The sequence below is a fragment of the Mycteria americana genome, chromosome 16 (genome assembly GCF_035582795.1).
Source record: "Mycteria americana isolate JAX WOST 10 ecotype Jacksonville Zoo and Gardens chromosome 16, USCA_MyAme_1.0, whole genome shotgun sequence".
Classification (NCBI taxonomy): domain Eukaryota; kingdom Metazoa; phylum Chordata; class Aves; order Ciconiiformes; family Ciconiidae; genus Mycteria; species Mycteria americana.
In genome coordinates this window covers 2,759,611-2,779,075 of record NC_134380.1, presented here as the reverse complement: position 1 = coordinate 2,779,075, position 19,465 = coordinate 2,759,611, and the positions used below count along the sequence as shown (strand labels likewise).

Below are 19,465 nucleotides of genomic sequence, written 5' to 3'. Positions count from 1 at the left end.
GATGTTCGTATCTGCAATATCATATCGTCATCAATCGCACCCAAAAAAAAAGAGGAGAGGCCAAATCCTGGCAGATCAGGTGTGGGAAAGGCTCTTTGGGCTTGGACAGAGGCTGCTGCAAAAGCGAGGGCCTGCACCTGCTGGCTGGTTACTACAGAGCCCTTCGCAGCCAAAATATTGACAGTGTCAACACCATCCAGCGTCACGGTGGCTTCCCGGCAGCCTGGCCCTGCCTGCTGCTGCTGGCAGGGGGACAGGGACGAGGGGGACAGGGACGAGGGGGACAGGGATGTCGGTGTAGGCAGGGGAGGGCAGGACAGACAGGAACTGTCATCTAGAGATGGGCAGGGACAGGGGATGGGGACGAGGATTTGGAGAAGGGAAACGGCAGTTGCCTTAAAGAAGGGAAAGGCAGGAGCCAGGGAGAAAAGGCCGTGGGGAGCCCGTGGGGCTGGAGCAGCCCTGCCCGAGGGGGACAGCCCTCGCTGGGCGTGGGGAGGTGTCAGGGGGCGGCGGACGGCACCGCGGGGGGGGTTTAAAGCGACCCTTGAACATCAGGAGCTGCAGCCCAGGGTGGGAAGGGCACAGGGTGACCCACTGCTCAGCCGTGGGTGCATGTGGTGGCGGGGAGGGGAGGAAGGAGCAAGGGAAAGAAGGAAGGAAGGAGAGAGGAAGCAGGAAGGATGGAGGGAGGAACAAGAGAGGAAGCAGGGAGGAAGAAGAAAGGAAGGAGGAGGGAGGGAGGAAGGAAGGGGAGAGAAAGGAGGGAGGAAGCAGGAAGGAAGAGGGGAGGAAGGAGGGAGGAAGGAGGGCGGGTGTGCTGCAGAGAGGTGCTAACCAGGGCAGACAGCCTCTGGGAAGACGCAGCACCGGGACAGGTCCCATGCGGTGCTGGACGGTGCGTCTCGGGGCTCGGTCCCAGGAGTGACCCCGCTGGGCGTCAGGCGCGGAGGCTCCTCGTCCTCTTCTGTTACACTGGGATTTAATGCTGCTGCCAAACCCCTGAAAAAACAAGAAAGCAACTTTTTCCATCAAAGATTCCACTCCTTTCTTAACTTGCAAATCACTGTAGTGAATCCTGCGGTGCAATAACACGGGGATAACACTGTTGGGATGCAGAGTATTGATTCCTGCTTCCCAGCACTTGTCCGGTCCCTCCAGACTTCCCTGCTCAGAAATAAACTGCTCTGACACTCAGAGCTGTTATTTCACAGAATTACAGAGGCTGGGAAAATTGCCTAAGCACTGAGCAGCCGGTCCTTTTGTTGGGATCGATCTTTGCATCTTCCAGTGTATTTTGTTTCTCTGGAAGATGAAAAAGGGCTCCTGGAAAATCAGGAAGAAGCAACGGGCTCGAATGCAGTTTTGCTCCTGACCCAAGCATCTGTCTGCCATTCCCAGGTCCCCGAGGGCGCGGGGGTACCCAGGCCTGGGGGACGCCGGCTGTGTCCCCGCGCTTTCTCTGCCCCCTGGTTTTCTCTGTCTCAGTTATTCTCCAACCCGCTGTACCAAAGCTCCCCTGGCACAGTTTGGGTTGAAAGTTCCCCTGCTGCCGTGCTTATAGCTGTGCGTTTTAATCCAGACCATAATATTATTACCGCAACAGCAATATACAGGTGCCCTGATGGCATCAAGGCACCCGAGTCGGGTGCAAGCTGCATGCAAGAGACCGTCGGTGCCCCGAGGAGCTGCCGCCGAGTTCAAAGCTCGCCGACGATACGCAAAATTGAAAATATAAAGGATTTCTTTCTTCCTCGGCAGCAAAGGCCGGAGGCATGTGACACCCCGGGCCTGGCCCGATGCACGAGCCTTCGTCCCTCCCCGTGCAGCAGCGTCGCCAAGTGCACGCTGCAAAAATCCCAAATCCCCCCTGGGCTTTAGGAAAAGCATCGAATACTCTGGGGGTCCCAGGAGCGCCCCGAGAGATTATGAAGGTTTCCAAGAGGGCCCTGGCTGCGATGCTATGTGATGGTTAAACGCGATGCCATGGAGATACGGCCAACGGAGGACATGGCTGGGGACGAGGGGTTTCAGTTGCCCCATGCTTGTGAGGGCTCTACCCCTCCTTCCTGGCCCGTGTTGGCCTCGGCCCACGGCGTGGGCAGTCGGACCCAGCGCCTCAGCTGAGCGGGCAGCTGGGGGCTGGCAGCAGCCCCATCCCTGCTACCACGTCTGGCAGCACCGAGAAAAGCCCAGCGGGGCCATGCCAGTGCCCGGGGCCCTGCTAGGGCGAGGCCCCGCTGTGCAGACACGGCGGGAGGGCCAGGGCAGAGCTGGGGTCAGCCATGGCTGCGCACTGCGCACCTCTGCGGTGCCACACGTGGACCCCTGCACCCATGCACCTCTGCACTGTGCACCCTGCACCTCGTACTGCACACCTGGCACCTCTGCACCCATGGACCTCTGCAGCCTGCACCCTACGCCCCTGCACCCTACGCCCCTGCACCCTACGCCCTGCGCCCAGCGCCTGCGCACGGCGGAGTTTGGGCCTCGGCGGGCGCCGTCGTCAGCTGACCCGAGCCGGAAGCGCGGGGCTCTTCCGGGCGGCGGCGGCGATGGCTCCAGACCCCTGGTGAGCGCCGGGCTGGGGCGGCTCCGGGCGCGGCTCCCCCGGGCTGGGCGCGCTGCCACCGCCCTTCTACCTCCCGCACCGGGGCTCCCGGGCCCGCCCTAGGATTGCTGGGCCGCCCGCGGGCGCTACGAGCCGGGCCCGAGACTCCCCGTGCCCCGTAGCGTACGGGGCCGGTGCCGCTGTGCCGGGAGAGCAGCGCTCGCTGGCGGCCTCTGGAGCCCCGTCAGCCGTGCGGCTGCGAGCGGCGGGGGCGAGGGGCCGGCTCTGCGCGACAGAGCCTCGGGCCGCGCACGGCCAGGCCTCCCCCCGCGCCGTTTGGCGGGGGGTACCCTTTCCCTCCAGAGTGCCTTTTTTTCCCCCAAAGCTACTTTCAGGTACATCTGAAAAGCAGTCGCGTATGTGCTGCTGGCTTTCCCGCACGCTGGGATAAAGCACACGCAGCTTCCCCGCGAAGCGAGGCCGAACCGCGATAGTAAAGGTGGGGAGGGAGAAGCCGCGGGCAGGGCGCGGTGGCGGGGGCTCAGCTGCCGCTTCTGCTTCCAGGCTCTCGCTGTACGATGCCACTTGCCAGATCACCCAGGAGATCGCTGAGAAAATCCAGGAGCGTAACCGGTACCAAAGGAACGGGGAGAGTTCAGCCAAGGTACTTCTCTGCCCGCAGCTCTGGGGTTTGTGAATGTGGGTATTTTTAGCCAGATTTTGCTTTTAACCGTTCTAAACACTGGTCAAGCGTTAAATATGCAGGAGTCAGATGCGTCTAGGAAGCTGTGAGTCCTGAGTTTCCTGCCTCTCCGGCTGCAGAGGGAAGTGGGTGCTGCCTGGGAGGCTGCGTCAGTCCAGTGACACGGCCGGGAGCGCTGTGGGGAAGGGGGTGACACTCCACCACCTGCGACAGTCGGGGACCGGGCTGTGTCAGCTCATCGCTGCTGCTAGCTGGGAATCTGCAGATTAAAAGTTATGTTTAATGGCAGGAATCTAATATTAATGGTATGTTCTTTAAGATTTCTGTTAAAAAAAACAGGAATACAGTTTCTAAATTAACGGTAGCTTTTCAGTGTCACAAAAATAAGCTTGGATTTAACAGTAATGAATCTTTTATGCCTGCAATAATGCTGGTTTTACGAAAAGAGAAAAGGAGAAGCCGTGGGAGTGTTGGGCACGCGCTGCTGACTGCTCAGGGCTGTCGCTGCCAGGAACAGAACTGTTTTCAGACATCCTGAATCTAAGAGATGTTGGGATGCATGTCAGCTTCTGTGTACTCCTTTCTGTGTAAATATTGAACAGATATTCTTTTTTCCCCCCAGGGCTGGCTTGCTTCCTTTCCGTAGTGGCTGTAGATCAGATGAAATATGAATTTTGTGGCCTTTTTTAGCTACATTTCTAACAAAATACAAGACTAGAGTTAAATATGAATGAGAAGCAGAAGTTAGAGCTTACCCGGGGATATTATGTTCTCCACCTTGTCACGCTTCCTGTTTAAATAATAAAATAAAAAGAATCTCGGGAGGCTGCTTTCTTTAGGACGAAAAGCCTCATCCTTTCCTTCAAGAGGCGTAGGAGCCTGCTTGATCACACACCCCAGGGATCATGCCATTAACTTCTCCCTTGACTGCGTTAAGATGAAAATGCGTGCAAGCCCTTGGGTTAGTCTTTTGTAATAATGTGCGTAATTAAAACCCCACTGATTTATTTTGTAGACTCTGCCCCTCTTTATAGCAGGGTTGTAAGGTGATGCGCGATTGCTGAATCTTCTTTGCCAGTCTCTTTGCTGATAGCTTTTAAAATAGAATGTCATTTTTGAAATGTTTCCCTTGAAGAAATATTGAAGAAAACTGTGTAGGCTTTGTACAATAATCAGTACTTTTTAATGAATGACTCAAATTTGGCATGAATTGAAAAGAGATTTCAGAAGGCCCAAAGAGGTGGGATTTGAAAGAAATATTTTTCTCTAGCTGTAGAGTTGAGAGGGGTGTTTAGAGGTGGTGATTAAACTCCCGGCTTTCAAGATGATGAAGTTTTAGAAATTATACAGATACATACTCAAGCAATAGAAGACTAATAAAAAGATTGCTGGTTAATCTATCTGTATTTATAGAGGACAAAATGCTCTATTGGCATCACTGCAACCTGTGACGTGTTCCGAAAAACCCCAACAAAACATTGTATTATTGTTGTTTGAAGCCCTTCTTGTATCGTAACTCTCCTAGGTTGTGTTTTATGGAAACATTACACGGTTGACTTATTTCTTCATAAAATCACTTGTTCCGTGCCCTGTGTTTTCCAAGTGCAGTTCCCCTTTAATCCATTAACAGTTAAAGATGAATATTTGGCAGTGTTTGATTCTACTATAAACAAGTTTCCAACAATGAGAGAGATGTTTTCACAACAGAAATGCATGTTGAGAAATCCACGGCTGAGCAGTCACATATTCTGTGACTCCTGAATGTTTTAATGGAGAAAAAGTCTTTGTACAATGTTTCCCTGGTAGGGAAAATGTAAACAAGTTTTTATTTTTATAGTATTTTGCCATTAGCATGGCTAAAAAAACCTGTTGCTTATTGCTGAGCAAAAAATAGAGCATAAAATTTAAAATGGGGAAAAAAAAACCACCCCAACAAACAACTGTAGGGAAAGATTTCAAGCCAGCACTTACCATCTGTGAACTCTGCTCTATTGAGCAGACCTTAAAACTTCCACTGGTTTCTTTTTTCTTTTTTTCTTTAATGGAAATAAAGTCTTTTGTTGCAGCGCTGCAATTTCTGGGCAGAGTAGCAGAGGGAGTCTGTATGTTAGATGACTTTCTTGGACATGTATATCTTTATGTTACTTTGCTGTTCTGGGCCAATTAAATGCAGCATTCTCCACCTGGACATGAGTGCAGGAAATGTACAAGTGAAATGAAAAGACCTTTTATTACCTAATTGCAGAGCTAGAGGGTATGCAGTGGACTGAACTTTCCTGAAAGCATTTATACCCCATCCTGGCTTTGGAAATGTTGCCTTAGTGTTCAGTGGCTTTGGGTCTGAAGGTGGATTTTGCAGCTCTCCACTTCGGCTGTGTGCTCTCAAGACTGCCTCAGCGTGGTTGCATCCACTTTCTGTCGTTGTATTTGGTTGTGTTTGAGAAAAAGTCTCACTGAGTTGGAGAGATTTAAACTGCTGATGCTATCAGATGGGGTTTTTTTGGGGAACTCCTGCTCCATCCCTCTGCAGATACTGAGTGCAGTTTAGCTCTAGGCAGCATGGCGACTGTTCAGTGAGACGTTGGTGTCTGGCTGCTCCCTCTGTGGCTTCAAGAACCCAGGAATGAGAGTCAAAGCAAGTACTCCTTCTCTGTTACCAGTTCATCACGCAGAGCATCTGAGGTTGCTAACCGTTGTAACCCACAGTGGGGCTAATATCTTGTAAACAAGAAGCACATAAAGTCTTAATTAGGATGACTTGCATAGTTAATTGCAGTTACAGTGTTTTTTCCTAGTCTGTTCTACATAACTGGAGTGAAAAGAAATAACATTTATGGAGGAAAAACCCAGAGGATAATGTCAGCCTAACTTGGGAAGGGGTGGGGAGACAGGAGGAGGAGGATTCCTGCAAACCTTGGGTTTGCTTGCAGCAAGGAAGAATGTGAACGACTTAACTATGTTTTTTAGTACGAACAGACACATCTGAATCTTGGGCAGGTCAGTTGTGAGAAAGGGTCAGGAGTCATAGGTGCTGCTGAGAAGGGAAATGGAGGAAATCTGAATTTCTTTGGGATCTGTAGTTTAAAGTCTGGAGGAGTTCAGTGGAGGGAATGTCTGAACCTGTAGCAACCTTCCCTTTAATCCTGGAAGCTGGGAAAGAAACCTGGTGGCAGAAGAAGCTGGTGCCTGTATTTGTATTAAACATCAGAGGAAAGAACTGGAAAACTAACTGGAAAATATTAAAATGTGCTGAAATGTTTTGCCCATATAAAGGAGTGTGTTTATAAAGACTTGAAAGAAAGCTCTCCATATTAAACAGCATTAATGCATTAGAATTGTGTTTATGAAACTAGTACTATTTATCTCATTATTTTGTAAGCACTCCAAACCAGTTAACTGGATTGTTCCCTTTGTGGCTCTGAGGCAGACTTTCTTGGTTTAGAATGGAGTCCTTTACACCAGTATAGCTGAAGTTAAGTACATTGTCACCTGCATGTAGTAGTATTAAATTTTATGCAAGTATAACTCAGACTGAAAAAAAAAAAAATCTCTTTCTTCCCCTTCAGCTCAATGTAATTATCAGATCGTCGTTGCAGAATCTCAGAGAGAAGATTGATCAGCTGAAGGACTTACTGCTTCGGGCTGTATCAACACACCAAATGTATCCGTGTAAACATTAACTCACTGACCTTTCTGTATTGTGGGAGAGAGTGGAAAAATATGCTAAATTGCTTTGCCACGCTGTTAGGGTTTTTCCCTCATTCCATTTTTAGAAGACTTTGTCACTAGAACTTTGTTCATGCTGCTGTTTAATATTTTCATTGCAGCTGTAGTGCAGGAAGAGTTGGGAGCCTGGGCATCTCTGGTATGGTAGGCATGAGGCTGGCTTTGGTTACGTTTGTGTCAGAGAGAAACTTAACGAGATGGTCTGAATAATCTCAGAGCTGCCATCGTCTTGCCTGTGCACTGTGCCGACACTGCTGATTGAGTGGCTGGTTTGTGAGCTAAGATCACTAGTCTAGCAGAAAACTCGTGAATCTGTTATTTTCTCTTGGCTCGGTCACTGGCTGCAGGAGTGCCAGTGCTTGCAAAAAGGAAGGACAAAGCCTTGTTCCAGGGTGTGGGCAGGGATGTGGCAGCCCTGACTTTGACTGACTTAAGGAGCAATGGAACTGCATCTTCAGAATGATGCCAAAATGCTTTAAAATATGCCTCAGAAAGAAATCACAGGTTTTCTTTCAGGATCGTTACCCTGTGGCCTGGCTTGGGTTTGCTGCTCTTTCCATATGCTGGCATAGTCAGGCTTAAGGAGTCAAAGAAGTATGTCTGTCTCCCTGAAGGTATCCAGCAGCAATCTGATTTAATGAATAAATGTTTAATTTCAAGCTTACTATAGCAGAAATCCCTTCAAAGCACGGGCCCCTGAGTGCTGTGCTGATGGCCGAGGTAAAACTTTCCTGTCCAGTGAGTGCTTGAGAGCAGACGAATGCTACTGCTGTGGCAGAAAACATACACAAATCAGTTCAGCTATTGCATAATCTACTGAACAGTACTTGGAAGAGTTAGTAGTCCTTCAAAATGTCACTAAGATTGATTAAAAAATGCAAACACATCTCCCCTGTCGAAGCTGCAGCACTTCAGGGCATCTTGTCTTTCAGAGAGACTGCATGAATTGTTTTTCTGCTGTGTCAGTGATTATCAGGGTGTTCTGCTGATGAATTGCAAATGGAAACATGCTCAAAGTAAATTTTTGGTTGTTTGCTGAGCACTTGGCTGGGAGCTACTCACCTGGTCTGTGTTACGAGTCTCCAGTGAAATGAGTTGTGAAGTACCCTGCTGATTTTAAAAGTTCTATTCTGTTTGAACCTGCCCCGTTTATATCATAACAGTGTAAGTTGGAGATGAGTCTTTTAAGAAGACTCATCCTTCCCTGAGCTTGATCCGTCCAGTACTGTTACACATTGCCAATGTTATAGAAGAAATCAACTGTGTAGGACTTCTTAGTAATAAATGAAAGAAGAATTATGTTGGATTTTGGAGGGGGAAATGCTATTCTTAATACTTATGCTAATTTGGCAGTAAATAGCCTTCCAGTTCTCTTATTACTTTGAGATGATGACCTGAAGATCACTCTGTGGTCACTGTATGAAACTTTTTCTTTGAGATGTGTAAACTTAACAAACACTTTTAGAATAACAGCAGATTTTATTCGGAAACATGTGGCCTATCATTCTCTTAGATGTTACAGCCTTTTCTTGAGTTAAAATAGTTACTTTAGTTAATTTTGATGATCAGGAGGTCTAACTTATTTTAAGAATGTATAACAGGTATTATTTTATATAATAAAATTAAAGTTTTTCAGTGTTTTTAAGTTTGGTCCTTAACCAAGTATCATCAGCACACAGCTGGAGGGAGACAGGAGGCAGAATTTGGTGGATGACCTTCTCACACGACAGAAACAACTTCAGGCATCTTACAAGAATGAAGGCACAGAACCAGATGTGATAAGGTACGGCATTGTCACCTCAAATGAACAATGTGATTTGTGCTTTGAGTATGTCTGAAGATAATGTTAAATGCATCCGTTGAACTCATTTACCTCTCCATGTAGCAAACTGCAGTTTCATTTGCTTAGAGGTCATGTGGATTTTTTAGTGACAGTATCATATGTCTATAAAGCTGGGGAGGATGAGGGACTGGAGAGTTGCTTGGCAGAGGTGATACTGGCTAAGTGATCTAGCAGAGTCAGTCACTGAGGTGGACTGATGGGTGCCACCGTACAAGCTCTACACGAATTGTTGGAAAGAAAACTGTCAGGATGAGGCTTAAGCTTCAAATGGTCCCCAGTGATCATACTGTGCAGCAGTCAGCAGGGGCCTTCAAATTTTAATTTCCATCTTGGTATGTCCTTCACAGCTGGGAAAAATAATTATGGTTAACAGCCTGCAAGTTGTGCTCTCCTTATGCAGTTCTTATATAGCCCCTTTCTAGTGGAAGGAGTTGTATTTGTCATCTCTAACAGGTTCTTAAAAGAGTCCATCGCTGGTGGTCTCTGTCTGATCAGGAAGAAAGGCAGAGCCTTTTCTTGAAGTGTGAAATTCAGGTCTCTTGTGCAAGTTAATAAATTATTGGCAGTACATAAGTTGGGTTTGGTGGGAGTCACACAGGTGCTGTGTCCATAACATGCAAGCCATGTTAGGCATAGACTTGGTATATAATTATACAAAAAGACATCTTTTACTGCAGATGTTGCAGTTCTGCAAACTCAGTGTGCAGTGGAATAAGGAAGGACGGGCTGTTTCTAGTGCTTTGTTAATGGCCTTTTGAATTTTATCTGTTTCCAGTTATGTCAGCACCAGCTTTTGCCTATGGAATTCTATTTGCGAGTATTTGCTCCCCTTGGCTGTACTTCAGAGTTTTTGGCAGCTTCAGTTTCTGCATGAGCATGCGTGTGTCTTCCTGAGGAGCTCCTTGCAGCTGCTTTCCATCCAGGAGCTTTTACGTCTCGCTAAATACCGAGTTAAAAATGCTTGCTGAGCAGCAGAATGGAGAGATTCCTGTGAATGTTATGCTTCTCTTTCCTTTCCCAATTCAAATAGCATAACCCACCCTCCCTTTTCTCCTTGTTCCTCCTCTTTCCCCTGTGTTTTCAGTGACATCCCCACTGGTTGAGAGAGAATCTCCTGGGTTCAGCCTGGAGCTCTACATGTGCTACAGGTGATCTAAAGGCTCTGCTAATGAGGCTCTGTCTCTTCTGCCTCTTCATCTGTGTTGTAAAAGTTGATTTTTTTTCTTTGAGACTCCTTTTTCTTTTAATGCATTTAAACCGTCTAATGAATTAATTGCTGGAGGAGAGAGAGAAGAAAAGGGGTAGTAATAAATAAGCCTTGTTCCTAAGCTGGTAGCCAGGCTACAGGCAACAAAATGAAGCTGCCATTTCCTCCTTCCCCTGCAAGCAAATGGGTAGTAATCTACTACCTTAGCACAGGATTAGGGCTGTGGTGTGTCAGAATTGAGGTGACATGTGTTGAGGGACAACTTCAGAAGCATCCTCATGATTCCCTGGGTGATATGTTTTGAGCTCTATTAGCTCTGAGCCAACATTCATGCAAAAAATGAAAAGCCCCGCTACGAAAGAGTATGACTTACCTGTCTCCTGATCCCATGCAGGTCACTAGGTACTGCTCTGTGTGAGAGTTACCATTTTGGCTAAATTCCAGCACAGGTAATTGCATTTGCTCTTCCTAATTTTTCCTTTGCAGATTCAGGTAATCTTCTGTCCTGCAAAATGGTGCAGAAGAGAAGCGGAGCTGCAGTCTCTGAGTTTGCAGAGCTTGCTGTATTTCCATGGTCAATGAAATTACTCTCGATTGTAGACTGTAATTGATAAAACTTTGTTTTAAAGCCTCATATTTTTTAAAAAGTGAACATACGTTCTCAGAAGTTTTATATGAATCACAGCCGTTGGGCCCAGGCACCTATTTTGTTGATGTGTGGGAAGCTTTAATGCAGCAGGCACAGACTTCTTCGGCTGGCTGTGGGTTGTGCAAGGGGCTGTGCTTTGCCCTGTAGGCCCTGCACAATGCTGCATGTGTGGTCTGGGTCATAGGATGTGGCTGAGCAGAACTTCCTCACCTCTGCTGACCCGTGGTGTAGTGACATCTGCCTCTGAAGAGTGCAACTGTACTTCTCCAATATGGACATGTGATAGAAATACACATTTTAAAAAATTTTTAGCTTGTGCTTCTAAACGGCAGACATTTTCTAATGCACTGTATTCACGGGACCTTTTCTGTAGCAAATACACAGTGTTGCATTTTATACGTGCACATGTAAGGTTACTTGTGGGAAGGAGAGCGTTGGAGCCCTCCTGAGAAAGTTTCTCACCTTTTTGCAATACGTCAGCCCTCAGTCTTGGAACAGAACAAAACTTCATATGCTTTTAACTCCTCACGCTTTTGAAGAAACACATGAGCCTTTTTGCTGATGTTCTTTGAGAACCAGTCCCTTTTCAGGGCTGTGCTCTTGAAAAAGACAGTGACAGTTTTGAAGCTATTGTATAGTAAAAAATTCGGTACCAGTGTGAGCGTTGTGTCCTACCATAGCAGTTGAAAAAAAGATTTTTTTTTTTTTTTTTCCCTAGCTTGTTTACTTTGTGTATCTTGGAGCAGGTATAAGAGAGACTCAAAGTTTAACTGATAGTTTTCTGTATTCACATGTGTATTTATGTTTTGTGAGGGTCTGTTCAGTAACATGGTGTAGAGGTTGGTTTCTGCTTGCTTTTGTTCTCCGGTGCGGCGTTTGGTACAGCCGAAGTACGTGCTTCACTTTGTGGTTTGTCATCTTTGCGTAACCAGACGTTGTCAATGTAACGCCTGGTGCGGATGGTGAAACTGTGGACTTTGATCAAATCCTTTAAGTGTTCTAGGTTTGGCCTCCAGAGTGCAGTGCAAATCCAGTTGATGCATTGGTGCTGGCTTCTACATCTATTGCTGAGTCAAATGAAACATGTAAAACAGCAAGAGGGCAAAACATCTACGGGGACTGATGATGTGAGGAAGCTCTTGTGTGTCTCCTGCTCTGAGCAGTCCTTAAACTGATCTGACCTTCTGAAGCGTGGCCATCCCTGCTATGGCAGGGCAACGTTGGCGTGTTTCTGCTGTGGAGCAGACAGAGGGCAAGGATTCAACCTCGAGCTGCCCTGGCGTGAAGGTGTTTAGGCAGATGGGAGGAAAATATCAAAATCTCATGATAATTTCAAGCTCCATTAGAAATGATCAGGGAAACCAGTATTTTCCAGCACAAGATAACATCAGAGAAAGTATTTATTTGCTAGTGTTGCAAGGCTTGAAGTTTTATAGTTCTCTTTTAACTTCTTTAATTAAAAATGGATAAAACTATGCCAACTATTCTCTGCCTGGTGAGTTCACACCCCCTCCATATTCTCCCTTGTAGGTCTTGTTTTCAGCGGTGTGGGCAGAGATGTAGCCAGGGCCTGAATCTTATGCCAATAAGTCAAACCTTTCTCTCTTGCCTGAGCCTGGCCCGCACGTAGGTCAGTAGGGAAGGAGCTTATCTCCCCTGCCTGCCATACTGTTTGTGGGGACAGAAGACGATGGCTTCTGGTAGGGTTAAGCTGCTATTTACAGCACTGGGTTTCTCTAAAATGGTTGCAGACTTCTGGAACAGCCTGCTTAGGATTTCAGTAGGTGGCAAAGGCCACTCACTCTTCAGCGTGTCTGAAGTCTGAAAGTCAGCTTTCCCACTGCATTAGAAAAATCAGCACATGTTGTTTGATTAAGTTCTAGCAGTGACACTTTTCTCTGGTTTTGTATTGGTTTTCTGTATCTAATCCATCTCTGATGTGACAGCACACATTTTCAGAAGTCTTTTTCTTTCCAGCAGTCATTCCTTTCATTAACCTTCTTGCACCACTGATCACATATTTATTGTCCCCATGGCCTGTAACTGTGAAGGTTTTACTAGAATTAATCTTCGTTTATATTTGGTCACCATTCAGTGAGTTTTACATCCTTTGAAAACTGCTGTAAAGCTATTTCTGATTGTGAAGTACAGTGGCCTTAATGCTCTTGGTATTTATCCTAACTGACAACTTGGGCCAGAACACAGGGCAGGACACTACATTACTTTGGTATAGCATTAGTTTACCTTCCGGCGTTGTCGGCCTTAATTAAGATGCAACTGGAATTTTCCAGGGGAAAGGTTGTGCTGTTTATGTGGCTCCACTTGAGCAGGGTCAGTTAAATTTTCTTTAATTGGTTTTCAATAGGCAATTTCAGTATCTTCTGCCCTCTTTTCTCCTTGGAAAGAGATCTGTGCAGGTTATTGTAACAGAGACTTTAATGGAGTAGAAATCCCCACAGTTTCACACTATTTGAAAGCGAGAAGTGAAAAAAGCAAATAGAAACGTTGACTTTCTGGAAATCACAATATCAAAATTTTGTGAGTCTTTAAACGTTTGTGGAGGCAAAGGAATCAAGAATATTCCTCCTTCTGCCTGACCAGGTAGTCAGTATGTGGAAGTATATGTCGATCACCAGTGAATAAACAAACTGTGTGTACTTTAACATGCCTTTCTTGGTTTCTCTTTGAATTTTTCAAAAATATAGAAAACTTTTGATAGCTGTGGGACACAAAACACCTTAAATAATAGCTACCCTAGATAACTTTTAGGAGAGTCCATATTATTATTATTATTTCTTAATGTGGGTTACCATTTTTTCTGCTTAAATACTCTTCTGTCAGATGTAGGGCATTTAGGTCTTATTCCAAACAGGCATTTTGCCTAATGCCAAATAGGCATCGAGTGCCCAACTTTAATCAATAAGCCATTAGGTGCTTAAATGCTTTTGTGAGTCTGGCTGCTGTTTATGGAGGAGCAAATGCTCTTTGGAAAATAAGATTAAAAATAGTTGTTTAGATGCCTTTAAAACTCCTTCCTGCTTTCCTTCCTCCCTACCAGTTACTCTTGCAAGCCCTCGCGACTGCAGCTACGGAGTTCTGATGTCGGATGCGGTTAGGCTTGTGTCTAGGAGATCAATGGAAAGGGTGGAAGAAGAGGTGACTTGTCCATCCAGAAACCCACGCTCAAGAACGTCTGAGGCTTGATTCATAAGATCAAATCTAGGGGCTGGGACAGGATTTTCCAGGATTAATGTGTCTTTGGCCATGTAGTTACCAGCCAACATGGTTGTAATTGTCTCAACACCCTCCTCATCCTCTAAACCATGTCTCTGTACTCGAGCCATCTCCCTTTGTACCACTTGTCACCTGGAAGCACTCTGTAGGTTACAGCGTGCGCAGACGTGAGTGCGTCCTTGCGCAAGCAGCAGGTACAGCGCCTGTTAAAACCCGAGGGTTGTTGTGCCCACCCCAAATTTAAGGAAGATTCCAGTAAGATAGTGAAGTCTCCTCAGTTTGGTCTGTGTTCAAGGGACAGTTTGCATCTCTCTTCCTTCAGAGCATACCTTCAGAGGTTCCTTAAGGACCTTGCTGAAGTCAGGACTGTGGTTATGAGAAAACTGCATATACTTGCATTTATAAGGAATAGCAAAGAATGGATATTTAAACACAACAGAGAAAAGCAAGTCAAACCCTGTAATTTTAGGCATTGTGCTTCAGGTTTTGCCTGCATGCCTGTTATTAAAGCTTATTGCTCATTAGCCTCAGGAAAAAATGTCAGTAGGAGGGCAGCTTTCAAGGCTGAGCTCCATGCTTTGTTTTGCCTCCTAAGTTTGCTCAAAACTACCAGAAGTTTCCTGCCCAAGGTTGTTGTGTTATTCTGGTGCGGGCGTGCTGGGTCTGTAGTGAGAACAAATGCCAAGCTGAGACCTGCTTGGAGGCTCATGTTCCTGTTGCTTGTGGTCAGGCAGACTTCAGCCGCCGTGCAGAGGGCAGAGATTCAGGTGTGAACTTAGAGATTCGGGGCAAGTGCTGCCTCTTGCCCCGAAAGTAGCCCTCTGAATGGCACCGAGGGGGGAGTCCATTGCCTTGGGCGCAGAGATGCGAGTTGCAGGTGATGATGGAGTTGTTGATCATTTTGTGAACAGGACAAATAGTCTCACAGGAGTAGATTTGTCCCTTCACCTTTTCTCTGGATGTAATTATACAAGATGCAGCTTCTTTCTAGAAAGAATTCGCCTCTCTTGTAATTCTCTCATTCCCGAGGAGTGCAAGTGGGCTGCAGAGGTGAGACTGTTTCGATGAGGACTATATAAGCTGTTTTATAATATGTTTAGTATTGTGCTATGTCCAATCTTGCACAGAAACTAAGCGATGGTGTAGAAAGAAGATGGTAATATTTAATAGCAAGATTAATCTCTGATGGAAATGTTTATTGCAGTGTATATTTTGAGGGTTTGCGTAGGAAAGTGAGACTGCTATGAAATAAAATGTGAGTGTAAAAGTTGTTATAAAGGTAACCTTCCCTGGGGACATTTACCCTGGTGTAGGGCTTCTCCTCTGTGTAGTTTCTTGCTGCAACTCCACCACCCGGACACTCAGCATTTTGAGCGGACGTGTTATTCCAAGATAAGTGTGCCTGTACAACTGTGCAAACACACTTCCACCTTGTTGCTTGCTTTGTGCTGCTCCTCCGTGGGCACCTGCTGTCCTGTACGAGCATGAGGTGGTTGGGAGCCGCTTGTTCTGCGGTGTGAAGCTGCCGTGCCTATGTTGTGGGCAGGAATTAGTGATCCTGGAGGTGCCGCAAAGTAGCTGTGTTCTGCACATTGGCTGTCCAGCATCCCATGTGGCAGTTGGCTTGTGCAGCTTCCAGTCATTGAAGCCAGTGGGACCAGTTAACTGAACCGCAGGTAAGCGGTGTCAAGAGCAACATGGCGTTTCCTTGAATGTGAGATATACCGCTCTTGGTTCTTGCGCTGGTGGAGCCGGGGAAGTTCTCTGCCAGCTGCAGGGATTGCTGCCCCTTCTGTAGGCTTCCCGTCGGGAGTGGTTCTTGTGGGGAAGTCTCCGCCTGGGAAGGTACCTGGAGGGAATTTGGAAGTGCTTGTGCTCATGTGGCTTCTCCTGATTTTTTTGGAGGGGGAGAGAGCTTTTGTTTTGTATGTTAAAATTATACTTGTTTTATTTACTAGCTTGGAGCTTCCTAAAATACGCAACCTGCCAGTGTGAGCAATTAAATTGTAAGTGAGAGAATACCCCCGCTTCTTCGCCATTGCCTTGGAGATTGACCTGTGAAGCCAAGCTGAGGTGCTGTGGGCACTTCAAAGAGCCCCACTGTACGACTGTATCGTTAAGGGAATGTTCAAGTGATCATCCAACCAATTGTCATATGACCCAGGTTTTGTTTAAAATTCAGTCTTGCTGATCAGTCTTCTAAAGCTGTAAGCCTTGATGTGTGGTCTTGGTCTAAAGTAAGTGCTGGTTGACTAATCTAAGTTACTTGGGAAGTTTTATAAGAATTATCACTGAAACAATGCCTTCTGGAAGATAAGCCCTCCCTTGTTAAGCAGTGACATAGCTCCCTGATTTTAAACCCCATCATCTTTTATACTTGGGCACATTGCTAAGCCTCGTAATTAGTTAAATCTGCTCCTATAATCAAAAGCTATCTGCACACTCCACTGCTCTGTGACGGTTTCAAAGATTTAAGTGATTAACTTGGCGGAGGCAGTGGGTGGCTAATTGGATAAGCTTTAATCTTCACACCACCAAAGCGAAACATGGTAAGATCAGAGGAAGTAGGAAGTTATGCTGTGTTGTGTGGGAAGGTAGTTACCAAACATGTCAAAAAGATTATTGTAACGAGCAGACCAGTTGTCATGACCCAACCTACAAGAATAGGGCAGATTATTAGGGGGGAATGAGAGAGCGAGCGGTGCAAATGATTTCAAATTTGCTTGCCTTGGCTTTTTTTTTTTAAACAGGCAGAAATAGTCGTGCTCTTTTTAGCAACCAAAGAGCTTTATGTTCCGTTTGCTTTATTTAAGAATTTTGTCAGATGTTGTTAACCCTAGATTTTGTGTGCTCGCTAATTGAACCACTGAACTGGGTGAACTGTAATGATCTTTGCATCTTCAGAAGTGTAATGCTTCCATTGTGTTTTAGGTTTGGAAACCTGCTAGTAGTAGTTGTGAGGCTAGAAAATATGAGAGTGTGTTTAATCCCTCAAAGCAATGAAGAAAACTAGCTAATGTTTAGAACTGTATTTCAGGTGTGTGTATCTTTGTCTAATCAAGCCTGATTCCCTACCTCGATAAATACATGCAAGTTTTAATGGAGGTGCAAAGGACTGGAATACAGAAGAATCCCAGCTCCTCTTTCAGATGTTGCCCGCGATGGCCAGCTGGTCGTTGGCACAGTGGGGCAGCCTGCGTTCTGCTCTGGAGTGGTGTTCCAGCATCATCAGGATGGTTAAGTGAGATGTTGTAATTTACAATAAGTGCTTTTTAGTCCTGTAGCAAAAAAATTCTTTTTTTTTTTTTTTTGATTCTGACAAATCCATTACCTTGAGATGAAGTTGAATGAATATGTTAAAATTTTAAGTGAGAAGAAGTTAAGCGTTCTCGGATTTAACTGTCTGTGAATGCGATATGAAGTGTGTAGTGTGCTGCACACAGACGAGGGCGTATGTGCCTATAATTTATGGATGGCCCAAAACTCACGTGGTGGAGATGAATTATTTTTCAGCAGTGTTGATTCATCTCACGGCCAGGAGATGTCTCTAGTTCACCATAATTCCTCAAGGAACTCCTGGACACAAGTTCTGGATTTTACTTGAATACCCTTGCTGTAAGACTTCAGTCATCCCTCCGTGGAGCTGAACCCCGTATTGGCAGGGTGCATTAACTCCCCCCAGCTCCACTGATACTTGTGCAGAGTCAACTTCTTTTGATACAGGGCTTTGACCACAAAATGATTTTGAGCATATGTGGGTACCATAGAGCGTTCTTACAGAGCAGGGACCTGGACTGAATTTAAAAACAAAACAAAACAAACCCAAAACAAAACCCAAACAACAACAACAAAAACCCAAAAAGCCAAAAAGCAAACCAATTAAAAAATTTAGGTCTTATTGTAATTAAAAAATTTTAAGAATTTGAGACATCCTAAAAATGCTCTCTATTCTTGTTTTGTTTGTGGAAGTGCTTTGGGAAAGAACAGGGCAAAGGTAAAGTGAGAATAAAATACGGAGTTTAAAAAAAGCAAAGCAGAAAGCAGAAACACTTACTTCTGTACTGCTCCTGAGGAACCAATCTTATGATGACTCTTACCCCAAATCTGAGTTGCAGTTTTGGGTTCAAGTGGCTCACAGTCTGTCATATAATGTTTTTCTTGTAGGAGAAACCAATGAAAAGCTGAAAGGCGGAAACCAGAAATCTGGTATTGAGAAAAATATTTAAGTGGCATTTCATTTTACTACTTGAATTTATGTGCCCTGGACATGAAAAACTTGTTTTCCGTTGTAACCAGGGAAGTGTCTATAACGTGAACAACCTCAAGTCATAATTCTTTTAAAAGAAAACCCATAACTTGATTACTCTTTCCTTTAAGAGTGTGTGTGCCTGGCGACTTGTTCATGTTGATGCCAGACTAGGAAATGCAGGAGAGTAACTGTGTAACTTCCATCTACAGTTTTTGAAATGCAGAAATGTTCCCTTTTAGGTTTGGTCAGGATTGCAGAAAATTAGTAGTCTTACCTGATTTGCATCTGTATGAATGCGTTGATCCTTTTACTGTTGGAAGCTTTCAGAGCGTACCTCAGTGTTTGCATAAGGTTGCATTTTGATCACATAGCAAATACATGAATAGTATGTGTATTCCCAGTAACCCTGTTCTTTTCGTAGAAGTTTTGAATGCTGTGTGTTCTACATGCAAACAATATTTAATGTGAATATATCATATGATGTATGGTATACATTTCACCATGTAGCTTAACTGTTCACTGCAAAATGAATTCTCTCCCTGCTTTACCACTTCTAGGCAGTGTTGTGGAGCCTGCAAGAGGTATTTGTTATTGGAGATAGTTAGATTCTTTTTGGCTGATTTCTTCTATGATTGCAGAGAATCACATGGAGTGCAACAAATACATACGCTTCTGTCTGTGTCAGCCAGTCTCGCAAGCACAAATTATACAATGAGTGGGTTTTGTGTTGAAAATTATTTACCAAAGTTATTTTCAGATCTAGCCTAATGACGGGAGGGGTCAAACGAGGTGTAACCAACCCGTGGCTCTTGGAAGAATCTGAGGAAACCAGAGGGCTTGGCTTTGACGATCTCAGGCAGCAGCAGCGAAGGATCATAGAAGGTACAAGAGTCTTTGTGTTTTTTGTAAGCATCGCTAGGACTCTGAGAGGAGCCTTTATTAGAAAGTCAATACAATAACCTGTGCTGAAGTTTTATTATCTGGAGATGTCAAACATAGTAGTTCCCGGTGGTTGTTTTATGTATTTGCAGGAGCAGTATTGTGCTTGCAATATTCTTAACTGGAAGCATCTTCTTAAATCAAATTTTCAAAGACCTTACAGGGCATCCCTGATTTTGACCATATTTATGGTTTTGGTTTGCAGCGGAGATCTCATTAATTGCACTGAGTGTAGCTGTATTACTGCTGTGCTTCAGGCTGGGCTGCGTTAGATGTATTGTTGAATTGGAATGAGGCAAGAATTAACTAATCTAAAAAGGGTCTTTAGATTTTGGCCCTCAGCATCCATAAGGAATCTCTAACT

General features: G+C 45.3%; 1 protein-coding gene across 4 annotated transcripts in view; it reads left to right on the top strand.

The window, feature by feature from the left end:
• Window positions 1-2,470: 2,470 nt before the first annotated feature.
• The window catches only part of STX8 (syntaxin 8), a 106,830-nt gene continuing 89,835 nt past the window's right edge, over window positions 2,471-19,465 (top strand). For all 4 annotated transcript variants that reach the window (XM_075519205.1, XM_075519203.1, XM_075519206.1 and 1 more), the window contains exons 1-5: window positions 2,471-2,572; window positions 3,116-3,215; window positions 6,821-6,915; window positions 8,653-8,763; window positions 18,920-19,044. In XM_075519205.1, the coding sequence (XP_075375320.1) occupies window positions 2,556-2,572; window positions 3,116-3,215; window positions 6,821-6,915; window positions 8,653-8,763; window positions 18,920-19,044 (448 nt within the window). In that variant the 5' untranslated portion in view covers window positions 2,471-2,555. The remainder of the gene's footprint in view (window positions 2,573-3,115; window positions 3,216-6,820; window positions 6,916-8,652; window positions 8,764-18,919; window positions 19,045-19,465) is intronic.